Source organism: Mus caroli, unplaced genomic scaffold (genome assembly GCF_978045245.1).
Source record: "Mus caroli unplaced genomic scaffold, Mus_caroli_1 scaffold_16, whole genome shotgun sequence".
In the NCBI taxonomy this organism is placed as follows: Eukaryota; Metazoa; Chordata; class Mammalia; order Rodentia; family Muridae; genus Mus; species Mus caroli.
This window is the reverse complement of record NW_028227271.1, coordinates 62,616,262-62,631,829: the sequence shown is the minus strand read 5'-3', so window position 1 is coordinate 62,631,829 and position 15,568 is coordinate 62,616,262. Positions and strand designations below refer to the sequence as shown.

At 39.9% G+C, this 15,568-nt stretch overlaps 1 protein-coding gene across 1 annotated transcript; it reads right to left on the bottom strand.

The window, feature by feature from the left end:
• Positions 1-973: 973 nt before the first annotated feature.
• On the bottom strand, positions 974-5,922 carry Abra (actin binding Rho activating protein). The gene is made up of 2 exons (XM_021184182.3): positions 5,234-5,922; positions 974-2,642 (listed from the first exon to the last, which is right to left on the bottom strand). Exons 1-2 carry the CDS (start codon positions 5,881-5,883, stop codon positions 2,165-2,167), a joined length of 1,128 nt encoding a protein of 375 aa, XP_021039841.1. The 5' UTR covers positions 5,884-5,922; the 3' UTR covers positions 974-2,164.
• Positions 5,923-15,568: the final 9,646 nt, after the last annotated feature.

The window sequence follows — 15,568 nt, the reverse complement described above, 5'->3', positions numbered from 1 at the left end:
ATTTCCTTGTCCTTCGGGGAGAGGATAGTTTTGGATTTGAAGTGAGGAAAAATTATAGGACTAACTAGTGGTCTTACAAATTCGATAGTAAGCACTGTAAAGTAGAAGAATATAAGAAAAAAATTCTACAAAGCATTAACCACTCATTGTGTTATTAGAGAGCTATGGCAACCACTGCAAGCTGCCTGCTAAGACATGCCATAGTGTTCCCTCTGAGAAGGGTTATACTGACCTTAGAGTCCTCACTCAGAATTCTAGCTTACATGGCATTACTCCTGTACCGGGAGAAATGTTGATATCAATCAGGAAAGGAACTGACATTTGAAAGTTAAAGCCCAGAAACAAGCTGAGAATGGATGTGCTCTCACTTTGCCACACAATATGGAAAAGGTTTTCAGTGTATTCTTAAGTTCAAACAAGCTGAACTTTGAATAATCTTATGCCAGAACCTGCACAATCTTTGTGTGCAGAGATGAGGAGGCAGGAACTGGTGGAGCATTAGTTAAAATGTGGCTACTGGGAGTATCCCAAGTTCAAGTCTGAATTTGTTTTATTTCTAACACACACAGAGTATTTTGGGAATCTAATCTAAAAATAATACAAAAACAGCAAAAACTGTCACAGCTTCCACTCTGCTGGTTTCCTTCAGTTCTGACATGCTTCTCTCTGTGACAACACGTGTGCGTGTGTATACATAAGAAATCCCACAAAGAATGAGTCAGGACTAGTGACTCAGACTAGTATGGCAACAAAATCATGTATTTCTCCTTAAATATGTTGGAATTTTCAGTTTGAAGCAATCATTATTGACAATTTCTAGTAATTTGTATTATTTCTGACATGTAACAATTATAGGTTCCCATTATTTTGAGATATAATAATTTGACTTTTTTGTATTTGTTATAGTACTTTTATTATAATACAAAGTATTATATATATTATACAAAGTATTATAACCATTTTAATTTTAGCTTTTTCCAATACAGTAAAAAATTGTAGCCTCATATTCATTTGGCTTTAGAGTTATAATACACATTAAGGAAAAAGTTAGTCACAGGCAGGTAAGTGTCAACTTCCTTGTATTAAATTAGCTTTTTTCTTTACCAGTATCAGAAGAACTGATACTGTGTTTGTTTGTTTTGGTTACTTTTTTTGTTTTATGACATTTTCTTTATTAGAACAGGAAAGAAATATGTCCCAGGTTTTAAATTAAATGATTCTATGAGCTTTTTCTCCATTGAATATTCACTTCACAGAGTTTCTGTATTTCTTGTTCATTTATTAGCATAATGTAAACAGCATTGTCCAGTAAGACTTTCACCAAAAATCAAACCTGCTCATGAACTCCACAAAGACAAGTCTGACCCTCCCACCAGTGTCCCACTGCCCTGGTGTGTACCGTCTTTGTGGGTCATGAGGCCCCTGATAGCATTTGTTTTTGCAGGACTTGTTCACATCCGAATGAGGAAAGCTGATTAAAGGAACCTGGCTGTAATCAAACCACACAGAGGAGCTTCAACATCTTGAATTCTAACTTTGTTTACCCACCAAAGGTGCTGTGATTTTTTTTTTTTTCCAAAAGAGTGGAGAATATTCTCAGAAATGGAGTACTTCCTGGGCAGGCATGAGCCCTGCCACTTTAACAAAGTGAAAATGATTGCGTATAAGCCTGCGGCCCCAGCACTACCGAGGAAGAGCTGACATAAGGGTTTGAAGTCATCCTTTGTTAAATAGAGTTGGAGGTCATTCTGGGCTGGTGAGGATTTTTTTTAAGTCAAACTTCCAATTTTATTCAGCTTAATGGAATTTTTTTCCCCTAAAATATTACTTACATTGCGATGTTGTCCTACTTTATCTCAGGTCAGTTTTCTTACCTGTACTGTGTACTTTTCAATTTATAATAATTTTATCAATGAAGGCCAGAAATTTTTGCTTAAAAAGGTAAGTGGAATTCCAAATATCAATATACTATGTATTATAGTCTTAATACATTCTTCCAAAAAGTTGAGTGTCTTCGTCAAAATCTTCACATAGTAACTTCATAGAAACAGTACCAAAAGCCATTTATATAAAATCATTTAATATTGATAACATTGCAGAGCAGCTTGCCTTGGAGCTTGTAACACATTACTATTTAACAGCGGTGAGTGGATTTGTTGCGGGCTTACTCAAGGAGAGTAATCACAACATGGTCGTCTCGGCCTTGCCATAGCATCTCTCCTTCAAAGTGCACCAGTCCGTGTTTCCTGGCACGCATGAGGATGCCCACGACTTTATCAGAAATGCGAACATACCGATCAAAGAGTTCTCCGAAAGTAACCTGGATCTTGCCATCTCGTCTGTGGCGAGCCATTGTGCGGATAACAAAGCACAGTTCCATAATTTCCCGGTAGATGTGTTCTTCCGCTCGCTTGGCCCTTTCAGCTGTCTTGCTTCCCTCTTTGGGGCGGCCATAGCCCTCGTCTCCCTTGTGGAGCCGAGTGGACATGGCTAGGTCATAGTCAAATTCGTCACTGAAGGGATTGAGCTTCTGGGACTGGACGTGTTCATCGGCCCACTGCTGCCACCTCCCTTTCAAGTTGTCCACTTGGCTGTATTTCCGATGGGCCTTACAGTTGAGTGTCTCTGAGTACCTGTTTGCCCTAGAGGAGAGAAGTGGAGAAGCAAAGTGAATGCATGAAGCAAGTGCGGGACCCAGTGTACTTCCCATGTGCAGTCTCTGTAGTGGTATATGTCACAACTTTATCAAATAACAATGATGGATTAGCCACTAACGATATTAAACTCAAGCTTTAAAAAACAAAACACAAAACCTTCCTTACATAGAGTGTGAGGCCATCTACTAAAACGTTGCATGTCAAACATTCTTGAACTAGAATCAGTTCTTAGAGGGTTTCTGATAAGAGCTATTTCCCAAACATGCATTTTGGTACCTGCTATACAGATTGGAGTAGTTCTACATAGAATTCCATATTTATTTAGATTTTGTCTGTTTGTTTTTATGAAAGCCTGTTTACACTAGAGTCAATGATGAACACACATTTTTAAAGTAATGGGTTGCACAAGTAGAAGACCAAAAACACTTATTGAACACTATTTGGCTGGCATTTTTCTATATACTTATTATTCTCCACAATCTTTAAAATGGATATTTCAGCTGTGTAGATGAAGAAACTGAAGCCAGGAAGACAAAGGAGTGCCCTAAAGACACAGAACTGTAAGCAGTAGGCTAAGACTGGACTTTGAAGCCAAGTTAAGCCATCAGGATGCAACTTTTAAAAATACTGCTTCCTCTAAAACAGAGGAAGGAGTCCATCTTCACAAAGCACCCCACTTCATCTCCAGAGCGTTAAGTAGCCTCACATCTGGAAGCTTTGGACTTGAAGGTGTAATGAGAAGTTCTTGCACTGTCTCCATGGGTGGCATGACAGGGCCCTATGAGCACTCATAAGTCACTGTTCGAAGCCCGAGAGTGGGCCAGGCTTATCTGTCAAGGTACAGACTTCTAAATTCTCCATGACAAATGGGCTCAGGAGACAAAGGGCTCAGTGAATCACACAGTAACTGCTTAGCTGCTTCTAACGCATTTCAGTCTCTGTCCCTGGGGTTATGAGCTCTGTCCTATCAGAATAGCCTGAGTTTATGTCATCCCAGTGCCAGGGCGCAAGTGTTTGCTGTAAGGAAGACACACAAGCAGCCCACACACACAAACAGCCCATCAAGCACAGACACCAAACCTATATACGGTTTAGATGCACCCTCGAAAGTTATGTTCAAGGAAATAACATCCACCAGATGGCGGAATTTCATTAATTCCCATGTTCAGACAATCCTCTTAAGTCCTCTCGCTGTTAGGCTAGAATGGGAAGGGAATGAGGGTTTTTGGTTGATTGGTTGGTTTTCTTTTTTTTTTCTTAGCCAGAGGGAGATAAACATGCAGCAAGGTTAACTGGGGAGATCCCCATACAGAACTATTCACAGTACAAGTTTATTGCAATTTCTTAAGCTTGAGCAGTCTCTAGAGAATGTCCTTCACCTGAATGGCAGCTTCAGTGGGTCAAGGGGTCTTAAGAAGGAATTTCCCAGTACATGTTTGGGATGGGTATGAAGGGAGATGGTTGTGGCCCCCACAGTCAGTGCCCAGTTGTCTTTGTGGCTAAAGAACCCCAGCTCCTCATTCCACTATGCACAGAAATGCTGGGCATTGGCACTGCCCAGGGACTGTCACTAATTTAACTAATCAATGTGTGTGTGTGGGGGGGGGGGGGGTGTCACATGTCAAGACTACTATCTAAATTGTAGCACCATCATTGCTGAACAACAATTATGACCTTTGTTCTCCTTTCTAACAAGCTTGAGACCCAGGCTTCTTTTTACAAATTGGTAACTATTCCCAAGTCCAAGGAAAGCATTCTTTTCATTGGAATGGGGGGAAGAGAGTGGGAGTAATTATCAAGCTAGGTTGGAGAGATAGTTAAGAGTTCTTGCAATGCCAACATGAGGACCTGAGGTTGAATCCCCAGACCCCACATAAAAATAAAAATAAAAATAAAAATATGGCCAACGTTTATAGAAGCCCAGCACTGAAAAGCAGACAGACATCCTGGTTAGCCAGGTGAGGCAAAATGGCAAACCTCAGGTTTAGTGAAATACTTGTCTTGTATATGAGAGGTGAATGACAGAATGCCCACCTGCATGCACAAGTGCATACACACATGTGCACACACACACAGAAAAGTAAAAGGCCATTTTTTTTTGTTTTTTGTTTTAAAGCCCCTTAAACCCTGCACTTTGGAGGTTACCAAGATCAATCAAACTGACACTTGCTTTATGCTAAGGGAATTCGAGTAGCATGGAGATTATAAAACAAGCTCTAGTTCAACCTTTCCAGCTGCCTCAGTGTTCACGTGACTTGGGTGTGTCTTAGTGTCTTGGTGTCTCCTTTTCTAAGCTTATATGCATTTCTACTACACCAAGAAGGTGGTCCGTGTACAAGTCTAATTCAGGAAGCCTGAGAAGAGTGCTGACAGCAAGTCCCACTTGTAGGTAAATCACTGATGGCCTGGACCAGAAGAGCCACAGCCGAAGTTAGCACTGTTCTTTCAGGTCAGGGATGTGCTACCCAAAAGAACCCACTCTAACTGGCAATTTATTGTCTGCCCTCTATACTTTTAGTATTAGTTGGAACTCCTTGTGATTGAGGCATAAAGAGTAGAAGGATGCATTCACTTACTGGGAGAGCAAGGGGCGTTTTATCCTGGCAGGAGCCACAGGCGCTGCATCTTGCTCAGGCCTCTCCTCCATATCCCCTCCGTAGCCACTGTCCTCTGTGTCTATGCTGTCACTCTTCCACGTGGGCTCTTCCTGTTCCATCACTTTCCAGCCTTTGGTCAGCTCAGATACCAGGTTGGTGCATTTTCTTCTCCGTTTTGGCGAGTCGTGACTAAGAAGGATTCTGTCAATGTCATTCTCTGGCTGAATAGCTTCAGACACGCCGCCATCATTCTCATACCTGTGGCTCAGGTAGTTCACATCTCCTCCCCTCTCATAAGCCTTGCTGACAACCGTTCTGGTCACCTCTTTCCTTTTAATGTGGGAGACCTCGGTGGCTTCTTCTGAGTGTTGTTCCTCTCCGTCTCGATCTGGCTTTGGAGACAGAGTTTTGGGGGCATGCTGGTAAGGACCGGCTTCTTTAGGGGTGTTAGGTAGATCATGAGTTGCTCCCGGCAGCCAGCCTGCAGGCTCCTGGGCCTGTTTGGTACTGTTCTCATTCGCCCACTGCTGCCAACCTCGGGCCAAATTGATAACCAGGGTTGCTGTGCGGACCTTCCGGAGGGCACTCTTGGCCGGCCCCGCCTCCCTTTCCCTTTCTCCTGGAGCCATGCTACCTGTTTCTTCTCTGCTGACAGCCTGGGCACCAGCTAAAGGGGAATGTGGTTGAGAGAGGTGCCTGGGATTTAAATAGAAGCAGGGTGTGAGTGGGAAGGAGAGCCTGTGACGGTGGAAACTATGCAAAGCATTTCTTGCCAAGATGTGGTGCCATGGCCCTGACGGTGTTCTGTTTTTAAACCCTGACAAGTCCCATTTCATCACAGCAGAGGGACATTTCTGGTGGCAAAGGACACCGATATGTTCCCTCCTTTCTCCTCCAAGTGCCAGAATGGAAAGTACTAGATTGAATCATGTGCTCAGCTTTATGTTTTCCTTGACCTTAAAATATGATCCAACCATTTAGAGGAGTGTACAGTTAGTGCTCAGATTGTCCTAGACTGTTAAGGGCGTGTTCTCAGTTAAATCTCTGTAGCCCTCAATACAGCTGTTATTTGGTCTCCTTTAGTAGCAGAGTGAAAAGGTATCTTACTCCCTGCAGATAATAATATATGAGATTCAAATCATGAGAGGTTCAAAGCTGGAGCTTCCTTTTAATCTAAACAAATTATAGAAGGCTGTCTGCTCAGATCTTCATTTTCCAGATGGAAGTATTGACACCCAGACGAAAATAAGGTCTAAATGTTGAAAGGCTTATTATTGTTGCCATCCTATTAATATACATTAGCATGATATATATTAATATTAAGACAGTAAACTCTTCTAGTGACATAAAAATTAAATTTTACTTTTATGTATTTTAGAAATTATGACTAAATAATCTCTTAAAATATCAAAATGGTTTAATCCATATAATGACAAAATAATGGCTGTTATCTGAAGCATGCACTATTGAATTTTGTTTTATTTTATTTTATTTTATTTTGAGACAAAGTCTCTTTATGTACCCCCTAACTGGCCTAGAACTTGCTATGTAGAACAAGTTTTCTTCAAATTCCCAGAAATCCACCTGCTTCTCTGCCCACTGTGTGCTAGACTTAAAGGCATGTACCACCAAGGCTCCCACCTTGTTGTCTGGATTTTAACAATTAACTATTAGTTTAGTTCAGTTTTATCTTTTATCGTTGAGGTTGTAACATAATCACATCATTTTCTTCTCTCCCTACAAACCTCCCATATCCCTACATGTTCTCCTTCAAGTTTATGGCTTCTTTTTTCATCAGTTGTTGTTGTTGTTGTTGTTGTTGTTGTTGTGTGTTTGCTAAATAAATAAGTACAACCCGCTAGTCTATATAATGTTATTTGGATGAGGCTCTGATCATATACAAAACACTATAGGAAACTAAGGACTACTGGGAGCAGGAGAGAGAGTCTTCCCCAGGGACAAGCCCATCCATTGGTGGTCCAATACCAGATGGTCAGTCCTGAAGACAGACATTCCTCTTTGTTTTTAATAATAAAAACTTTGGTAGCAGGCAATGACATTTGTTTGAACCTTCAGACATCAAGTAAATAAGTATTTTTTAATAGAACTGAAAAGAGAAGCCATGTGACAGAGAAACAGCATCTATTCAGTGTATTAGACCAGAAAAAAATGTGCAGGACTGGGCATTGAATAATGTCTTGAAGACAAATAGACCTTTGTTTTTCTTTTGCCACTGCTTTAGACTTTAAACTCTGTCCATTTCTACAAGTTTGACATACCATACGTTGGGAACTGTTACCTGTGAACAGTATGAAAAAGATAGAAGATAATTTCTTCTTATAGACACATTCACTTCAAAAAAAAAAAAAGTGTGGCGTCGGTTTTTCATCATGCCAGTAGTCCATGCCCAGGGAGTTAGACAATTTGGAAAATGTTTAAAAACTCTATCTAGAAATCTGTTCGGTGTGTTCTCTGAGTTCACCAGCATGTGATAACATCAATGGCACAGTGACAGGATCCCTCTTAAGTGGGAAATGGAATCACAAGGACCAGGGACTAATAAAAAAAATAAATCTCAGCTTAAATTCCTGCTCTTCCTTCCAAAAATGTAGACTCATTAAACAATGTTGGGTTCTAGTTGGATTCCACTCATCCCCCGGAAGGTCATGGTTAGAACAGGTCCCTCTGATACTCTCAGCCGCTCAGCCCGGGATCAGGTCCTTTTCCTCCTTGGACACTGTTCCACTTTCCAGCTCAGTGTTGTTCACCTTCCACCCTGACAGAGAAGAAATACAGACAGACATGTTACCAGGGCTTCATCAATTAGCAAGCATTGTAGTCTGCTGCCTGAGGCTTGAGACTGTCAGCAGACGGTCTTTCAGGGCCAGGGAGTAGCTCCTGAAAAGGTCTGTCTGTCCCTTTGACATTTGGCTTTGATGGCAACTGCAGCCCCTCAGGCATTTACAGAGGAGTTTACAACACTTTTTCTCTTCCTGTCGGACATTCCTACCCTTAAGTAACAATCTTTTGATTGCTATTAAAAAAAAAAAAAATGTTAGCTTCATATTCTCTATCAAGGTCCAAGCTCTTAGAATTATATATTCTCCCATTAATTATGTGGTACAAAAAAATGAAAATAATAAGAAATGACAATGATTTGTATCAATACTAGTTCACAGTGAAAGGCTTGTGAAGTAACATTTAAAACTGTTGGTTGAGATGGAGGCCAGAAGTTGAGAGACTTGCACTAGGAGGAAGCACAGATGCCTCAGTGCTTAGATCACTGGCTGCTCTTGCAGAGAACCCTGAGCTAGTTGCTAGCACACATAGAGCAGGTTACAGCTGTCTCCAGTTCCAGAATATTCAGTGCCTTCTGGCCTCCACAGGCACCAAACCTGCATATGGTAAACAGTTAATTGCAGGCAAAACACTTAAACACATAAAAAAAAATCAATATTGATTTGTTCCCTATATGATCACATGTATGGTAACAGAAAAGGCAAAGAGATATTTACACATATCACCCTTCTAAATCAAGTGCAGCCATTTTTCACAGTCAGCAGTATGAGGTCACTACACCAAAGATATTTTATAAATCTTTATAGGTCTTGTATATATAAAGCAATTTCAAAAGCTCATTTTTATATTTATTTGATTTATAGGCTCATAGCAAATTATAGGGTATTTTCAGACAGTAAGATGGTAAGGATAGTGAAGAAAAATAACATATTAATCATCTTATAAAGTCTCTTTTTTTGATACAGCAGATAAAATTGATTTTAAAAATCCATAGAGCAATTCTATTAACTATACTTCCAACCTAATACATTAACCGTGCACATTATTCATCCTCCATAACTGCTACTGGGTAATTTTAGCCTGGGTTTTCCTATGTTTCCCCAATACTTCCTCCGCCACTGCTAAATACTGTTATTTTCAGTTTGATATTGTTTTGTTCTTATTATCCAATGTGTCATTCAAATTAAGTGCTATGTATTTTAGTGCATGCGTTCGGCGAAGCATGTCTTCTATATTCATCTATGCTGGATCAAGTGACAGGGTCTTGCTGTTTTTAAGGCTCACTGCATGGGGGAGATAATGAAGTTGTTTGTATATCTTGGCTCTTGTGAATAATACTGCAATGAATATCAGAGTTCAGATACCTTTTCCAAAAAAGATGAATTATTTTTGTTTTATCAAAATGTATATATGTCTGTGTGAGGATGTTAGAACCCTGGAACTGGAGTTACAGCAGTTGTGAGCTGCCGTGTGGTGCCAGGAATTGAACCAGGGTCCTTTAAAAGAGCAGTCAAGTCCTCTTATCCACTGAGCTATCTCTCCAGACCCTACATATCTCTTTTAAAGGATTTTTTTTTCTTATTTTGTGAGACTTACATAGAATATATTTTATCATATTATTCTCAAACACCAATCCTTTCCAGATCTTCTCTGACCTCCCTTCAGGCTCTTTCCCTTTAAAAACAAAACAAAACAAACAAACAAACAAACAACCCTAAGTTCCAGTTTGTATTGGCTGACTACTCCTGGTCTTGGAACCTGGCTTGGAGTATGACCAAGTATGACTGTTGAAGAAAACTGACTTTTCCTGACCCAGCCACAATCTGATGCCAATAACTCCTTGGCTAGAGATGGAATTTCATGTTCACCCCACTTGTCTTCCATGCTGAGAATTTGTCTGGCTTGAGCAGGTCTTATGTGGCTTGTGTATCATAGTCCTTGTGAGTTCATAAATGCATCTGCCCTGTTGTATCTGGAAAATGGTTTCCCTCAGATCACCAAGCACCTCTGGTTCTTATGGTCTTTCTTTTTTTTTTTTTTCGTTAAAACATGGTAAATTTTAATACAAAACAACTTTTCCAGTGTATACTGTAGCCCCTACAATGCACCAATAAACAATAAAACCATTTGTGTCTGAAGTTATTAAATATTTATATTGTATGGGGGAATATTTCTTTTTTTTATTACGTATTTTCCTCAATTACATTTCCAATGCTATCCCAAAAGTCCCCCATACCCCCCCCCACTTCCCTACCCACCCATTCCCATTCTTTTGGCCCTGGCATTCCCCTGTATTGGGGCATATAAAGTTTGCAAGTCCAATGGGCCTCTCTTTCCAGTGATGGCCGACTAGGCCATCTTTTGATACATATGCAACTAGAGACAAGAGCTCCGGGGTACTGGTTAGTTCATATTGTTGTTCCACCTATAGGGTTGCAGTTCCCTTTAGCTCCTTGGGTGATTTCTCTAGCTCCTCCATTGGGGGCCCTGTGATCCATCCAATAGCTGACTGTGATCATCCACTTCTGTGTTTGCTAGGCCCCGGCATAGTCTCACAAGAGACCGCTATATCTGGGTCCTTTCAGCAAAATCTTGCTAGTGTATGCAATGGTGTCAGCGTTTGGAAGCTGATTATGGGATGGATCCCTGCGTATGGCAATCACTAGATGGTCCATCCTTTCGTCACAGCTCCAAATTTTGTCTCTGTAACTACTTCCATGGGTGTTTTGTTCCCATTTCTAAGAAGGGGCAAAGTATCCACACTTTGGTCTTCTTTCTTCTTGAATTTCATGCGTTTAGCAAATTGAATCTTATATCTTGGGTATCCTAAGTTTCTGGGCTAATATCCACTTATCAGTGAGTACATATTGTGCGAGTTTCTTTGTGATTGGGTTACCTCACTCAGGATGATGCCCTCCAGGTCCATCCATTTGCCTAGGAATTTCATAAATTCATTTTTTAATAGCTGAGTAGTACTCCATTGTGTAAATGTACCACATTTTCTGTATCCATTCCTCTGTTGAGGGGCATCTGGGTTCTTTCCAGCTTCTGGCTATTATAAATAAGGCTGCTATGAACATAGTGGAGCATGTGTCCTTCTTACCGGTTGGGACATCTTCTGGATATATGCCCAGGAGAGGTATTGCTGGATCCTCTGGTAGTACTATGTCCAATTTTCTGAGGAACCGCCAGACTGATTTCCAGAGTGGTTGTACAAGCTTGCAATCCCACCAACAATGGAGGAGTGTTCCTCTTTCTCCACATCCTCGCCAGCATCTGCTGTCACCTGAATTTTTGATCTTAGCCATTCTGACTGGTGTAAGATCGAGAATTGACAAGTGGGACCTCATGAAACTGCAAAGTTTCTGCAAGGCAAAAGACACCATCAATAAGACAAAAAAACCACCAACAGATTGGGAAAGGATCTTTACCTATCCTAAATCAGATAAGGGACTAATATCCAATATATATAAAGAACTCAAGAAGGTGGACTCCAGAAAATCAAATAACCCCATTAAAAAATGGGGCTCAGGACTGAACAAAGAATTCTCACCTGAAGAATACCGAATGGCAGAGAAGCACCTGAAAAAATGTTCAACATCCTTAATCATCAGGGAAATGCAAATCAAACAACCCTGAGATTCCACCTCACACCAGTCAGAATGGCTAAGATCAAAAATTCTTATGGTCTTTCAAGCCCATAAGATCTCTGCAGAGATCCCTGAGCCCTTGGGCAAGAAAGTATAGGTATCCCATTTAGGGACGAGCATCTCAAAGTCTCTTATTCCTAAGAATGCAGATATTGTAATAAGATTTTATCTGCCTTGGGTATATACCCAGGATTTCTAGGCCATATAGTAGTACCATTTTTTTGTTTTTATTTTTGGAGCTTCCACAATATTTTCCTTAGTGGTGGCATTAATACATTAATTACATTCAGGACAACACAAAAGCGAATGCGAAAATCATCCATTATGCTGATTTAACATGAAAAAACAGAACTTGGGATGGTAGTCTTGTAATTATGGCTCAAATTTGCTTGTCTTTGACTAACAGTTGCTCAGTGCTTCTATGTTTGTAACACTAAATTGGCTTAGCTCATCTCCAGTGAAGTCCATGCTTCTTTAATTCAGATGAGTATCTCAATTCCGTAGAATAGGCTAAGCCAACTCCACAACTACCATATCAATGCCTAAACTCTTTGCTCCTCGAGCCTCACAGTGTAACTCTTCAAATATGGGATGTTCTTTTTGCCCATGGACAACAGCTGAATGTGACTAGGGAAACACTGAGAAATGTATTAGAATTTTGTTCAAATTTTGATCACGAACCTCATATGTTACTCAGTTATCTTCTCTATTCCTATTGGGTTTTTTTTTTTTCATTTTCCTGCTATCTCATTGACTATTGTTTCCTTAAACTTCTATTATTTCTTCTCCTATCCTCAGTTCCAACTACTAGGCTTGCTATCCATTTCATTTAGACACTAGTGCATCCCAGGATGCCTACTCTTAGGCTGTTTACATCTGCACTCACTTCCATAGCCACACCTTCACTGTAGAAGCTATAAATGAGTAGGCAGTGCTCCAAGGAAGGGCAGTCCCTCTCTCTCTCTGCATCCTCATCCCCATGAAGACACAGAAGTCATCTTTGTTCTACCTTTCTTCTCAGTTACTTCTTTCTATTGTCAACATCATCTAAACAAATCAATATGTTTTCTTTTTAAAAATTGGCTGTATTTCTTTGCAATCACATACAAGTAACATTATACATACTGAGCAGATTGTATTTACATATTTAGGAAATTGTGTGTGTGTGTGTGTGTGTGTGTGTTTGTGTGTGTGTGTGTGTGTGTGTGTGTGTGTCTGTGAAGGGCTACACGTGAATGCTTTGTGGGAAGAAAAGGAAATGCTGTTAATTGCATTTTAATTTTAAAATTAAAAACAATATTTTTATTAGCTCCTTTTTATATTATATTCTTTTAATGCTTAATTTTTCATAATATGAATTTTGATCATATCCACTCCTCCCTTCTCCCACCAACTCCTCTATCACCCAAATGTTCGTTCCTTCCTCTTCCTCCCTTTACTTCTGTACTTTGTGTTTTTCCTTTGTTTGCTTGTTTTTATTTTTGTTTTTAGAAGACACTGTCTTGAAACAGACATCCTGGTCCTCTCTGGCTTACAGTCTTCCCACAATGCCTTCTGCAATGTGCCCCGAGCTTTACCTGCAGGAGTTGCACTGTAGATGTATCAGCTGGGGACATGTACCACATGAATAATTTGTCCTCTGACTTTTGACTGTTGTATCTTTCTATAGTGGCTTCCATCTGGTGGGGGAGAAAACGTGTGTAAGGATAAGTGTTTCAAACGTGGTTAGACATTGCTGATTTAGAAACATGGCCGTAGTAGGCTTCCCTCAGGGTTCAATGGCCCCTCCTGTCAGGCAGTTGGCTGAGTTCACAGTGCCAGGCATGAATCTCTCCAATTGACTGACCCTTCAGATCAATTAGGTACTTGTTGCTTAACCCCAGCAAGTAAGTTCCATTCTTTCACCCTCTGGAACATCTTAACATTATGGTCACTATTGGGGTTCATGGTTGTTATAACCAGACAGGACTGTAGATTGCTTTTCTATGTGAGCATCTTGCATAGTTCCTTCTGTTACTACAGGAGATAGCCTACCCTGCCATTCTGAGAGCATAATGTCTTGAAGTAATTAATATGTAGACTACTTGCCTCCAATTTCCGCTATTTTCTCCTGAATCCAATCCAAACAGGCGTTAGCTTTACTATTTACTAAAATTTCTTGTCCTTGTCACAAGTAATTTCCACATTGCTAACTCTAATGATGATCAATTACTTGTTCTCAATTTATTTGTCCTTATTAACACCCTCTGGCACACTACAAAAGATATTTCTCATTCAAATCCTATACTAGGATTCTGGGACAGCACATTCTACAGGGCTTTGTTATTGTTGTTATTGATGTTCTGTTTGGTTTTCTACATCACTGGTTACTTCTGTTTGTTTGTTTGTTTATTGTTATTTTCTTAATACCAGGGTGAGCTGGGTTCAATCTACGCACACCTCTCTGGTGATCTCATTCTTCAACTACTATCTTTATTATGACAGTTCCCAAATAAGTGTATTCAAGGTGATGTCTTTTGTATGTGCCAAGCTTATAGAGTCAACAATTTGCTGCTGGACAACTAACTGTCTGATGACTCAGTCAGCCTTCGTTTCAGCAATACTAAATGTTCAATTATTGTTTCAATTTGAACTCTTCGAAATAGTCTCCTCTTTCCAGCTTAAATTAAACTTTGATCTAAAATAGTTTGAAAGAATTTTTTTTCCTCTTATACATGTCATATCCAGTTCTCCTCATGCCAGTAGAGATGGTAAGAACTGGTTGAATTCTGAATTTTTTGAGTGATTTGCAACCTCCCTATGCACACATACCTACACACACATAAGTTACCATCAACTCTTGCATGAATTACGCGACCCAGTCTCTTCAAACTGGTCCCTCTGTGCCCGCTCAAGTCCACAGTATCCTCCTCATCCAGTTTCTTTATAAGCATATGTCATATCACTTTGTTAAAAAAATAACCTTTTGATGGCTTTATCTTACATAAAGCAAAAAAGTGCCTCACAGTGTCTGTCAAATTCTCCATCTCATCCTTAAATCCCGGGCTTCCAGTCATTGGCCTTGGTGTTGCCTCAGTCACCATGACTCACACATCTTCTCAAGATTCATACACTAGTTTTCTTTATTTTAGGCTTCATAATCTCCACAATGCTTATGATTTTGTATTTGCATATCCAAATGTTCATCAAAATTGCATTCTGAACAGAATATTTTCTTCAACAGGAATAGTTTCTTCTCTCTAAGTAAATATTCGGGGTAAAACCTTCACTTTGCCTCTATGAAGATTAAGATATGCAGCTATCCGGTACAGTGTAGTTTGAAGTAGGAAAGGAAGAGGTACAATCAGACTCTTGTCTGTTTTTTGGTTTTTTTTAAGGGAAGTTTTAACCTATTGAAATGGCAAAGTCAGATCCATTTTGAAAAAAAAAATCACTAGAGGCATGCATGGGGGTGACATAAGAATAGTATGTGGATATGCAGTAGATCAGAAAACAATAAATATAGCAATGGTGTAGGCAAGAATTGATTATAACCTACTCAAAGAATGTGTTTGGCGTACAACGGGACATGAGCACTTCAAGTGAAAACAAATTAGTGTGACATGTAAGAGCCTTTCACAATTAAAAGTTAAATATTGAGGAAAAATGGAGGCCTTTCAGATACACATGGATGTCTTACTAGAGTTTCTAGGTAGATAATAGTTGTATATTTGCTAAGAAAGGTAATATAGGGTTAGAGAGATAGCTCAATAGTTAAGAGGACTAACTACTCTTCCAGAGATCCTGAGTTTTATTCCCAGCAACCACATGGTGTCTTATAATCATCTATAATGAGATCTGTTACCCTCTTCTGGTGTGTTTGAAG